Source organism: Chiloscyllium plagiosum, unplaced genomic scaffold, assembly GCF_037043375.1.
Source record: "Chiloscyllium plagiosum isolate Xiang-an unplaced genomic scaffold, Cpla_swu_hap1 HiC_scaffold_33, whole genome shotgun sequence".
Lineage (NCBI taxonomy): Eukaryota > Metazoa > Chordata > Chondrichthyes > Orectolobiformes > Hemiscylliidae > Chiloscyllium > Chiloscyllium plagiosum.
The window spans coordinates 2,652,016-2,665,646 of NW_028270171.1; the positions used below are offsets into that span (position 1 = coordinate 2,652,016).

Genomic DNA, 13,631 nt, shown 5'->3' on the forward strand with positions numbered 1-13,631 from the left:
TGGAAACAAACCCTTCGGTCCATGCCGACCAGATATCCCAACCCAATCTAGTCCCACCTGCCAGCACCCGGCCCATATCCCTCCAAACCCTTCCTATTCATATACCCATCCAAACGTCTTTTAAATGTTGTAATTGTACCAGCCTCCACCACATCCTCTGGCAGCCCATTCCATACATGCACCACCCTCTGCGTGAAAAAGTTGCCCCTTAGGTCTCTTTTATATCTTTACCCTCTCACCATAAACCTACGTCCTAGTTCTGGACTCCACCATCCCCCTAGTTCTGGACTCCACCATCCCAGGAAAAAAGCTTTGTCTATTTATCCTATCCATGCCCCTCATAATATTGTAAACCTCGATAAGGTCACCCCTCAGCCTCCGACGCTCCAGGGAAAACAGCCCCAGCCTGTTCAGCCTCTCCCTATAGCTCAAATCCTCCAACCCTGGCAACATCCTTGTAAATCTTTTCTGAACCCATTCAAGTTTCACAATACCCTTCCGATAGAAAGGAGACCAGAATTGTACGCAATATTCCAAAAGTGGCCTAACCAATGTCCTGTACAGCTGCAACATGACCTCCCAACGTCGGTACTCAATACTCTGACCAATAAAGGAAAGCATACCAAATGCCTTCTTCACTAGCCTATCTACCTGCGACTCTACTTTCAAGGAGCTATGAACATGCATTCTAAGATCTTTGTTCAGCAACACTCCCTAGGACCTTAATGAAGTGTATAAGTCCTGCTAAGATTTGCTTTCCCAAAATGCAGCACTTCACATGATACGAAAGTCGGAGGAGTTGTAGACAGTGAGGAAAGATATGGCAGGTTACAGCGGGATATAGATAAGCTGCAGAACTGGGCAGAAAGGTGGCAAATGGGGTTCAATGTAGCTAAGTGTGAGGTGATTCACTTTGGTCAGAGTAATAAAAAGATGGGGTACTGGGCTAATGGTCGGATACTTGGTAGTGTGGATGAGCAGAGGGATCTTGGTGTCCATGTACACAGATCTCTGAAAGTTGCCACCCAGGTAAATAGTGCGGTGAAGAAGGCATATGGCATACTGGCTTTTATTGGTAGAGGAATTGAGTTCCGGAGTACTGAGGTCATGTTGCAGTTGTATAAGACTATGTTGCGGCCGCATCTGGAGTATTGTGTGCAGTTTTGGTCGCCATATTATAGGAAGGATGTGGAGGCACTGGAACGGGTGCAGAGGAGGTATACCAGGATGTTGCCTGGTATGGTAGAAAGATCGTATGAGGAAAGGCTGAGGCACTTGGGGTTGTTTTCATTGGAGAAAAGAAGGTTTAGGGGTGACTTGATAGAGGTGTACAAGATGATTAGGGGTTTAGATAGGGTCGACAGTGAGAATCTTTTTCCACGTATGGAGTCAGCTATTACAAGGGGGCATAGCTTTAAATTAAGGGGGGGTAGGTATAGGACAGATGTTAGGGGTAGGTTCTTTACTCAGCGAGTCGTGAGTTCATGGAATGCCCTGCCAGTAGCAGTGGTGGACTCTCCCTCATTATGGGCATTTAAGCGGGCATTGGATAGGCATATGGAGGATAGTGGGCTAGTGTAGGTTAGGTGGGCTTGGATCGGCGCAACATCGAGGGCCGAAGGGCCTGTACTGCGCTGTATTCTTCTATGTTCTATGTTCTATCAAAATTAAACTCCATCTGCTACTTCTCAGCCCATTGGCCCATCTGATCAAGAACCCGTCTTAATCTGAGGTAATCTTCTTCGCTGTCCACTACACCCACAATTTTAGTGTCATCTGCAAATTTACTAACTATACCTCTTCAACTCACATATAAATGACAAAAAGTAGTGAACCCAGCACCAATCCTTGTGTCACTCCCCTGGTCACAGGCCTCCAGTCTGAAAAGTAACCATTCACCACCACCCTCTATTGTCTACCTTCAAGCCAGTTCTGTATCTAAATGGTTTGTACTCCCTGTATTCCATGAGATCTAACCTTGCTAACCAGTCTCCCATGGGGAACCTTGTCGAATGCCTTACTGAAGTCCATATAGAACACATCTACTGTTCTGCCCTCATCAATCTTCTTTGTGACTTGTTCAAAAAATGATTGAGATATACAAAATTGTGAGGGGTGAAGATACACAGAGGAATGTGTTTCCCTTAGCTGAAAGTTAAAAAACCAGGGATCATAGATTCACGCAAAGTGGCAAAAGGATAAGAGGTCATGTGAGTAAAAACGTTTTTACACAGTTGGTGGTGGGTGTCTGGAATTCACTACTCCTGAGTTGGTGATGGAGGCAGAGACCCCAAATAATACCTGGATCTGCACCTTGAGTGCTGGAAGCTGCAGGGCTATGGACTGTGTGCATGAAGGAAGGGCATTGGGGTGTCTTTGGGTCAGCATGGACAAGATTGGTCAAACGGCCACCTTCTTTGCTGGATCATTTCGATGGTTCTATGAAGTGTAGGTAATAAAGGTGTGTGTAAACAGCAGAAAATGCGGCAGCTCTCCTGAGACATTTCTGATGAAGGGCTCATGCCTGAAACCTCGATTCTCCTGCTCCTTGGAGGCCGCCTGACCTGCTGGGCTTTTCCAGTGCCACACTTTTCAATCCCGATCTCCAGCATCTGCAGTCCCCACTTTCTTAGAGCTCTCCTGAGACCAAACCCATGAGATATGTCTGGCAAATGAGATGGAGCTTGGGGTTAATTGAAATGGAGGAAACAATTCAGAGAACACCCTCATGCCCCAGGGTGCACCTCCATACCAAGGGTACACCTCCATACCCCAGGATATAGCCCCCATGCCCCAGGGTACACGTCCATGCCCCAGGTGACACTTACCTAGGGTACACCCCCATGTCACAGGTGACACTCACCCAGCGTACAATGTCATGCCCCTGGGTACACTCATACAGAGTACACCTCCATGACCCCTGGAACACCCACACAGGGATACCCCCATCCCCTGGGCACACTCACCAGGCTACAACCCCATGCCCCATGGTACACCCCATGCCCCATGGTACACTCACCCAGGGTACACCCTTATAGCCCAGTGTACACTCACTCAGGGTACACCCCCATGCTCCATGGTCCATGCACCAGGGTACACCCCCATGGCCCAGGACACAGCCCCAATGCCCCATGGTATACTCATCCAGGGTACACCCTTATAACCCAGGGTACACCCTTATAGCCCAGTGTACATTCATCCAGGGTATATCCTTATGGCCCAGTGTACACTCACCCAGGGTACACCCCCATGCTCCATGATACACTCACCCAGGGTACACCCTTATGGCCCAATTACACTCACCCAGGGTACACCATCATGCCCCAGGACACAGCCCCAATGCTCCTCAGTCTCAGGACTACATCTCCCAGAATCCGCCGCGCAGCGCATGTGCGGAGTGTCTCCGGGAGGAAGATGGCGGCGGCGGTGGAAAGCGAGGCCGAAAGCAGTTTCCGAGACCTGGTACCGGGGGGGGGGGTACACCGGGGGGGGGGCGGGGAAGGGAGAGGGGTACACCGGGGGGGGGGGGGGGGGGGGAGAAGGGAGAGGGGGTACACCGGGGGGGGGGCGGGGAGAAGGGAGAGGGGGTACACCGGGGGGGGGGGGGGAGAGAAGGGAGAGGGGGTACACCGGGGGGGGAGAAGGGAGAGGGGTACACCGGGGGGGGGCGGGGAAGGGAGAGGGGGTACACCGGAGGAGGGGCGGACACCGTGAGGCCACACTGGGGGCAGTGCCCCCCCCCACCAGGCGGTGTCCCCCCCCCCCCCCCCCACCAGGCGGTGTCCCCCCCCCCCCCCCCCCCACCCCCCCCACCCCACCAGGCGGTGTCCCCCCCACCCCCCCACCAGGCGGTGTCCCCCCCCCCCCCCCCCCCACCAGGCGGTGTCCCCCCCCCCCCCCCCCCCCACCAGGCGGTGTCCCCCCCCCCCCCCCCCCCCCACCAGGCGGTGTCCCCCCCCCCCCACCAGGCGGTGTCCCCCCCCCCCCACCAGGCGGTGTCCCCCCCCACCCGGGGATGACTAGGAGATGCTGGGGCCCCCGCTCTGTCATCAGGTGGTTTGAAGCGACGCTCCGAAAGCTCTTGCTTCCCAATAGACTAGCACCTGGTGTTGTGTGACTTTTAACTTTGTACACCCCAGTGATGAGGGTGTTTCCCCCCAACCCCCCCCCCGGGTGATGAGGGTGTTTCCCCCCAACCCCCCCGGTGATGAGGGTGTTTCCCCCCAACCCCCCGGGTGATGAGGGTTGTTTCCCCCAAACCCCCCGGGTGATGAGGGTGTTTACCCCAATCCCCCCGGGTGATGAGGGTGTTTCCCCCAAACCCCCCGGGTGATGAGGGTGTTTCCCCCCAAACCCCCCGGTGTTGAGGGTGTTTCCCCCCAACCCCCCCCGGGTGATGAGGGTGTTTCCCCCAACCCCCCCCGGGTGATGAGGGTGTTTCCCCCCAACCCACCCGGGTGATGAGGGTGTTTCCCCAAACCCCCCGGTGATGAGGGTGTTCCCCCAAACCCCCCGGTGATGAGGGTGTTCCCCCCAACCCCCCCCGGGTGATGAGGGTGTTTCCCCCAAACCCCCCAGTGATGAGGGTGTTTCCCCCAACCCCCCCGGGTGATGAGGGTGTTTCCCCCAAACCCCCCGGGTGATGAGGGTGTTCCCCCCAACCCCCCCCGGGTGATGAGGGTGTTTCCCCCAAACCCCCCAGTGATGAGGGTGTTTCCCCCAACCCCCCCGGGTGATGAGGGTGTTTCCCCCAAACCCCCCAGTGATGAGGGTGTTTCCCCCAACCCCCCCGGGTGATGAGGGTGTTTCCCCCAAACCCCCCAGTGATGAGGGTGTTTCCCCCAACCCCCCCGGGTGATGAGGGTGTTTCCCCCAACCCCCCCGGGTGATGAGGGTGTTTCCCCCAAACCCCCCCGGTGATGAGGGTGTTCCCCCAACCCCTCCGGGTGATGAGGGTGTTTCCCCCAAACCCCCCGGTGATGAGGGTGTTTCCCCCAAAACCCCGGGTGATGAGGGTGTTCCCATGCAGTGTAACCATGTGACGGTGTATAATCTTGTCTCTTCCCCCAGGGAGTCACAGAGGTTCTCTGTGAGGCCTGTGAGCAGCTGGGCTGGAAATGCCCCACCAAAATCCAGAAGGAAGCTCTGCCAGTCGCTCTGCAAGGTGCGTCCCATTGGGTTGGATATTGCTTCATCTCTGCGTGGTCACATCACACCCGCTTCCTAATTGCTTAATGTTTACATATTTGAACTCTCCTTTTGCTTCTTTAAGTGGACACTAACGATCCTGTGTTTTTTCTCTGAAATCAGGGATAATTTTATTTGGTGTTCCTGGGCCAATATTCATTAATATTATTGAAACATTTAGCCATTCATTGTGAAATTGCTCCTGCTAGGCTCTTGCTGTGCACCACTGACTGCTCCGTTCCTACCTTAACAACAGTTGACTACACCTTGGCTGGAAAGAAGCTGACATGTTTTGAAATGGTGATGGGTATTCACAGAGGCTCAACTAAACTAATTCCTGGAATGAATGGCTTGCCTGATGGGGAAAGGCTAGACAGGATAGGCCTGTGGTCTCCGGAGTTTTGAAAAGTCATAGAGTCATAGAGATGTACAGCATGGAAACAGACCCTTCAGTCCAACCCGTCCACGCCAGATATCCCAACCCAATCTAGTCCCACCTGCCAGCACCCGGCCCATATCCCTCCAAACCCTTCCTATTCATATACCCATCCAAATGCCTTTTAAATGTTGCAATTGTACCAGCCTCCACCACGTCCTCTGGCAGCTCATTCCATCCACGTATCATCCTCTGCGTGAAACAGTTGCCCCGTCGGTCTCTTTTATATCTTTCCCCTCTAACTCTAAACCTATGCCCTCTAGTTCAGGACTCCCCGACCCCAGGGAAATACTTTCTCTGTTTATCCTATCCATGCCCCTCATGATTTTATAAACCTTTATAAGGTCACCCCTCAGCCTCTGACGCTCCAGGGAAAACAGCCATGTTTCTGTTTTCAGCCTATTCAGTGCCTCCTTATAGCTCAAACCCTCCAACCCTGGCAAGACCCTTGTAAATCTTTTCTGAACCCTTTCAAGTTTCACAACATACTTCCGAAAGAATTGCACGCTGTAGGAGAAATTACCCAATTGAACAGAGACCACACGATTTCAGATCGGTTGACGTTGACAAGCTGTTTATTACAAGCAATATCACTGAAAGAGAAATTGACGAGGCTGACACAGAACTGACTGTCTGTACAAGTAGATCAAAGGTTCTCTTCCCTGAGCGGTGGGCCCAGGCAGTTTTTTCGGGGTGCAGTAATGTGGTGTGAGTTAGAGTACAATCAAGAGTAAAACACAATCAATGGGAGGACAATCAGCCGTCCGGTAGCAGCAATCAGTCCGTGATTGAGTTAGGAGATCCCGATCCTCTGTGAGAGTAGGTGCTAATGTCTCTCATCCTGGCATCAATGGGTTTCCATTGTGGTTAGTCCGCAAGTGAGGTATCTTGGTGCCTTTCAGTCTGTGCATCCTTTGAGGAGTTCCAGTATGTGTGAGGAGTGAGGCCGCCCCTAGGGAATTGGGAGCAGTTGTGCTTACTGAGGGCGAGGAAGTCTATTGTTAGTCTGTCTCGGAAAGTGTATTCCCCAGTCTGGAAGGGGCTTGAGTCATCTCCTGTTTGCTGCCTTGTGTCTTAGTTAGCCTGTTTGGTCAAGGCTGAGGCACTCTGGGTAGTTTCTATTGTGGCTTAGGCAGACATGGTTCTTTATGCTCTTTGTGGCCATGCTGTGGGAGGATAGGGAAGTGGATTTTCTTCCACAGGATATGAATAGCAAAGATTTGGAGGGATATGGGCAGGGTGCTGGAAGGTGGGATTAGATTGGGTTGGGATATCTGGTCGACATGGATGGTTTGGACCAAACGGTCTGTTTCCATCTCTATGACTCAAAATCAAGAGGCTGACTACTCTTGTACAATTTTGAGTTCCTTTACTCATCAGGTGACAAGAATGTGGAACTGAGAGAAATGAAGCTTCATATAGTAAGAACTTTGTTGATTTTTGAGACTGGGGCATGTGAAAAGACTTGGAAATAGCCTGCTTTGTGATCACTCCATGCAGATTCCCTGCACACACAACATGATGTTAGGACTGGGGAAAATGAGTACTGTTCTGCAGGAAACTTTTGAAACAAGACTGAATTAAATTAATTGTCAGACAATGTCTGGATTGCTGCATTTCTGCACATGCATGTTCTTTTGTTTTGCCTTCTGGTAACTTTGCCCGTAAACACATCCTGAGCTGAAAGGCTCATAATGATCAAGAGATGGTCATTCAGTCATTGAACCTGCCCGTCTAGTCACTTAGGTCACCATTGGTAATGTATCTCAATCAGTCCATCTTAATTGAACAAATCTTCATATTCTGCTCATGAGAAATCCAGAACAGCAAAAACAATGGTCTGTGGATCATAGAATTTTAAGTGGAAAAAAGAAAATGCTGGAAATACGGAGTAGATCAGGCATTGTTTGTGGATCGGAATCTGAGTTAATGTTTTCAGGTCTGTGACTTTATATAAGAACTGATTTAAGGTGATGACAGAGCATCAATCTGAAATGTTAACTTTCTCTCCACAGAAATCTGATCATTTGTTTTGAAATTTTCAGTTCTCTGCCCTAATTGTTGAGGGGGAGAATGGGGCAGGTTCTCACTGCCCTTTGAGTAAAGAGGGGCTTCCTGCCATCATCCCAAATGGCCCGACTCAGAATAGAAGCTTCAGCTTCTCCTTGTTCAATAACTTGGGAAGGCTAGTGAGAGGGGTACAGGAAGTGAGAACCTCGGGGTGTGTCCACACGTCCCTGAAGATGGCGTGTAGACAGGTAGACAAAGTGGTAAAGAACGCAATTGGAATACATTCCTTCATTGGGTGAGGATTGAATACAAGACCAGGGATGTGATGGTGGAACTATATAAGATACTGGTTAGGCTACTTGTGGAGTTTTGTGAACAGTTTTGGTCACCGCGTTACAAGAAGGACACAATTGCTTGAGTGCGTGTGTCAGGGAGATTTATAAAACTGCTGTGCTTCATGCCTGAGTAGCAATAAGGAGAGATTGGACAGGTTCGGGTTGTTTTCCTGAGAATAGAGGAGGATGAGGAGTGACTTTGAGGTCCAAAAAAAAATGATGAAGGGCTTTGATAAAGTGGACAAGAAGGACTGGTTTTCCCTGAACAGAACATTCCAGCGCAGTACAGGCCCTTGGTTCTCAATGTTAGATTAGATTAGATTAGATTAGATTAGATTAGATTACTTACAGTGTGGAAACAGGCCCTTCGGCCCAACAAGTCCACACCGACCCGCCGAAGCGTAACCCACCCATACCCCTACATTTACCCCTTTACCTAACACTAATTTAGCATGGCCAATTCACCTGACTTGCACATCTTTGGAGTGTGGGAGGAAACCGGAGCACCCGGAGGAAACCCACGCAGACACGGGGAGAATGTGCAAACTCCACAGTCAGTCGCCTGAGGCGGGAATTGAACCCGGGTCTCTGGCGCTGCGAGGCAGCAGTGCTAACCACTGTGCCACCGTGCCGCCCACAAATGTTGCGCTGACCTGTGAAACCAGTCTGAAGCACATCTAACCTACACTATTCCATTCTCATCCACGTGACTATCCAATGACCATTTAAATGCTCTTAAAGTTGGTGAGTCTACTACTGTTGCAGGCAGTGTGTTCCACACCCCTACTACTCTCTGAGTAAAGAAACCCACCTCTGTCATCTGTCCTATGTCTATCACCCCTCAATTTAAAGCGTTGTCCCCTCGTGCTAGCCATCACCATCCGAGGAAATAGGCTCTCACTGTCCACCCGATCTAACCCTCTGATTATCTGATATGTCTCAATTAAAGCACCTCTCAACCTTCCTCTCTCCAAGGAAAACATCCTCAGGTCCCACAGCCTTTCCTTGTAAGACCTTTCCTCCGTACCAGGCAACATCCTAGTAAATCACCTCTGAACCCTTTCCAAAGCTTCCACATCCTTCCTATAATGTAGTGACCAGAACTGTACGCATGTTTTAAAAAATTCTCAAGGTCAGGTTCGTAGGAGAGTAGTCTGACACAGAACAAACGACCAAGAGGCGAGTCTGCTAGAATATGAGCATTTTATTCCCCGCAGCGTCGCCACAACCAGGTCTCATCTTACAACGGGTCTGGCTTATACTCACTCTACATGTTACCGGAACTGGGAGCCGTCAGTTCTCGTAGAGCGGTTGCCAACAACCCACGCTCGGCGGTTAAACGTAACCCCGGAGCAGACTCCCGGGTCTGGCTTATACTCACTCTACATGTTACCGGAACTGGGAGCCGTCAGTTCTCGTAGAGCGGTTGCCAACAACCACGCTCGGCGGTTAAACGTAACCCCGGAGCAGACTCCCGGGTCTGGCTTATACTCACTCTACATGTTACCGGAACTGGGAGCCGTCAGTTCTCGTAGAGCGGTTGCCAACAACCCACGCTCGGCGGTTAAACGTAACCCCGGAGCAGACTCACCGAACTGGAGACTTTTCCAGCTGATATACTCTTTTCCAGATATAAACATTCATGTGAACAGCAGAGCAAGGCTAAAAAACACATTCCATTCTGGTTACATACAGATAAGAAGATTCACACGGGGAGGTGTGTAATAAGATTCACACGGGACTAAGCAACACCTCCATTCCGGTTAGATTCACACATGTATTGGGACATAATTTTTAACCGTTTCACCACAACGCAATACTCTGCGGTCACACCAGAGTTCTGTACAGCTGCAGCATGACTTCAAGGTTCCAAATTCAATCCCTCTACTAATAAAAGCTAGCACACCACATGCCTTCTTAACAACCCTATCAACTTGGGTAGCAACTTTCAGTGATCTATGTACACGGACATAGAAATCTCTCTGCTCATCTACACTATCAAAAATCTTATCATTAGTCCAGTACTCTGCATTCCTGTTACTCCTTCTAAAGTGAATCACCTCACACTTTTCCCCATTAAACTCCATTTGCCATCTCTCAGCCCAGCTCTGCAGCTTATCTATGTACCTCTGTAACCTCAGCACTATCCACAACTCTACTGATGTTAGTGTCACCCGCAAATTTACTAACCCATCCTTCTACGCCCTCATCTAGGTCATTTATAAAAATGACAAACAGCAGTGGCCCCAAAACAGATCCGTGTGGTACCCCACGAGTAACTGAACTCCAGGATGAACATTTCCCATCAACCACCACCCTCTGTCTTCTTTCAGCTAGCCAATTTCCGATCCAAGCCGCTAAATCACCCTCAATCCCAAGCCTTCGTATTTTGTACAATAGCCTACCATAAGGAACCTATCAAATGCCTTGGTGAAATTCACATACATCGCAACAAATGCTTTACCCTCATCCACCTGTTTGGTCACCTTCTCAAAGAACTCAATAAGGTTTGTGAGACACGACCTACCCTTCAGAAAACTGTGTTGACTATCCCTAATCAACTTATTCCTCACTAAATGACTATAAATCCTATATCTTATAACCTTTTCCAACACTTTCCCACAACCGAAATAAGGCTCACAGATCTATAATTACCAGGGTTGTCTCTACTCCCCTTCTTGAACAATGGTAAAAATCACACAACACCAGGTTATAGTCCAACAGGTTTAATTGGAAGCACTAGCTTTCGGAGTGCCGCTCCTTCAAACAATCACCTGATGAAGGAGTGTCGCTCCGAAAGCTAGTGCTTCCAAATAAACCTGTTGGACTATAACCTGGTGTTGTGTGATTTTTAACTTTGTACACCCCAGTCCAACACTGACATCTCCAAATCTTGAACAATGGGACAACATTTGCTATCCTCCAGTCTCTGGGCATTATTCCCGTAGACAACGACGACATAAAGATCAAAGCCAAAGGCTCACTAATCTCCTCCCTGGTTTTCCAGAGAATCCTCAGTTAAATCCCTTGTGACCCAGGGGACTTATCAATTTTTACACTTTCCATAATTGCTAAAACCTCACTGTGAACCTCAACGGCAGCTTGGTGGCATAGTGGTTAGCACTGCTGCCTCACAGCGCCAGGGACCTGAGTTCAATTCCCGCCTAGGCAACTATCTGTGTGGAGTTTGCACAATCTCCCTGTGTCTGCGTGGGTTTCCTCCGGGTGCTCCGGTTTCCTCCCACAGTCCAAAAATGTGCAGGTCAGGTGAATTGGCCTTGCTAAATTGCCCGTAGTGTTAGGTGGAGGGGTAAATGTAGGGGAATGGGTCTGGGTGGGTTGCTCTTCAGAGGGTCGGTGTGGACTTGTTGGGCCGAAGGGCCTGTTTCCACACTGTAAGTAATCTAATCTAATCTAATCTAGTCTAGTATCCTGTTTGTCAGTATTCTCCTTGACGCCACTTCCTGGTGCTTAAGATGATCAGTAGGAGAATTAGAGGGGACGTGAGGGAAACTGTTTTCCCACAGAGGGCGATGAGTCTGGAATTTGCTGCTTGAGGCTGAAACTCTCAGCTGGTTGAAAAAGGGAACCTGGATCTGACCCTGAGGCACTGGGGCCTGCAAGGGGAGGGGGATGAGAATAAGGAACTAGTTTATTCAACTGGCGCAGACATAGAACATAGAACAATACAGTGCAGAACAGGCCCTTCAGCCCTTGCTGTTGCACCGGTCTGTGAACTATTCTCAGCTCGTCCCCCTACACTATCCCAAAATCATCCATGTGCTTATCTAAGGATTGTTTAAATCTCCCTAATGTGGCTGAATTGACTACATTAGCAGGTAGGGCATTCCACACCCTTACCACTCTCTGTGTAAAGAACGTGCCTCTGACAACTGTCTTAAATCTATCACCCAGGGTTAGCTGAATGACCTCTTTGTGTAGTGAAACCTTTCTGTGGTTTGTTCTGGACTCTCTCTTGCCTTCACTTGAGGAAATTATTTCCCTGTGCAGGTGAATCTGTGAGATGCTCCTGTGAGTGGTAAGTTATAGCAATGTTTGTTAATGCTAGAAAGCATTGAGCTGAGAAACAGATTGGGAAACAGATTTTGGAAAGGTGCAGAAGCCACAGGGTCGTAGTCATGGGCGACTTCAACTTCCCAAATATTGATTGGAAGCTCTTTAGATCAAGTAGATTGGATGGGGCGGTGTTTGTGCAGTGTGTCCAGGAAGCTTTTCTAACGCAGTATGTAGATTGTCCAACCAGAGGGGAGGCCATATTGGATTTGGTACTCGGTAATGAACCGGGACAAGTGGTGGGCTTGTTAGTGGGTGAACATTTTGGTGATGGTGACCACAATTCTGTGACTTTCACCTTGGTTATCGAGAGAGGTAGGTGCGCACAACAAGGTAGATTTTATAATTGGGGGAAGGGAAATTACGATGCTGTAAGGCAGGATTTGAGGAGCATACGTTGGGAGCATAGGCTGTCAGGGAAGGATGTGGTGGAAATGTGGAACTTTTTCAAAGAGCAGATACGACGTGTCCATGATATGTATGTACCTATCAGGCAGGAAAGAAATGGTCGTGTGAGGGAGCCTTGGTTGACGAGAGAGGTTGAATGTCTGGTAAAGAGGAAGAAGGAGGCTTACATAAGGTTGAGGAAACAGGATTCAGACAGAGCAGTGGAGGGATACAGGATAGCCAGAAGGGACCTGAAGAAAGAGAGCTAAGAGAGGGCATGAAAAATCGTTGGCGGATAGGATCAAGGATAACCCCAAGGCATTTTATGCGTATGTGAGAAACCTGAGAATGACGAGAACGAGGGTAGGTCCGATCAAGGACAGTAGTGGGAGACTGTGTATTGAGTCGGAAGAGATAGGAGAGGTCTTGAACAAGTACTTCTCTTCAGTATTTATGAACGAGAGGGACCGTATTGTAGAAGAGGAGAGTGTGAAATGGACTGGTAAGCTAGAAGAGATACCTGTTAGGAAGGAAGATGTGTTGGACATTTTGAACAACTTGAGGATAGACAAGTCCCCCGGGCCTGACGGGATATATCCTAGGATTATGTGGGAAGCAAGAGAGGAAATTGCAGTACCGTTGGCAATGATCTTCTCGTCTTCACTGGCAACGGGGGTGGTACCAGGGGACTGGAGAGTAGCGAATGTTGTGCCCCTGTTCAAAAAAGGGAATAGGAATAACCTTGGGAATTACAGGCCTGTTAGTCTTACTTCTGTGGTAGGCAAAGTAATGGAAAGGGTACTGAGGGATAGGATTTATGAGTATCTGGAAAGACACTGCTTGATTAGGGACAGCCAGCACGGATTTGTGAAGGGTAGGTCTTGCCTTACAAGTCTTATTGAATTCTTCGAGGAGGTGACCAAGCATGTGGATGAGGGTAGAGCAGTGGATGTAGTGTACATGGATTTTAGTAAGGCATTTGATAAGGTTCCCCATGGTAGGCTTATGCGGAAAGTCAGGAGGCATGGGATAGAGGGAAATTTGGCCAATTGGATAGAAAACTGGCTAACTGGTCGAAGGCAGAGAGTGGTGGTAGATGGTAAATATTCAGTCTGGAGCCCAGTTACAAGTGGAGTTCCGCAGGGATCAGTTCTGGGTCCTCTGCTGTTTGTAATTTTTATTAATGACTTAGATGAGTGAGT

At 49.5% G+C, this 13,631-nt stretch overlaps 1 protein-coding gene across 2 annotated transcripts in view; it reads left to right on the top strand.

Moving 5' to 3' along the window:
• Nucleotides 1-3,396: 3,396 nt before the first annotated feature.
• The window catches only part of ddx47 (DEAD (Asp-Glu-Ala-Asp) box polypeptide 47), a 39,864-nt gene continuing 29,629 nt past the window's right edge, over nt 3,397-13,631 (top strand). The window contains exons 1-2 of one of the 2 annotated variants that reach the window (XR_015752553.1): nt 3,397-3,462; nt 5,071-5,164. Coding sequence is in view for 1 of the 2 variants with exons in the window: in XM_043679430.2 (XP_043535365.1) it covers nt 3,415-3,462; nt 5,071-5,164 (142 nt within the window). In the remaining variant the exon portion in view is untranslated. The remainder of the gene's footprint in view (nt 3,463-5,070; nt 5,165-13,631) is intronic. The other variant, XM_043679430.2, reaches the window with a different exon arrangement.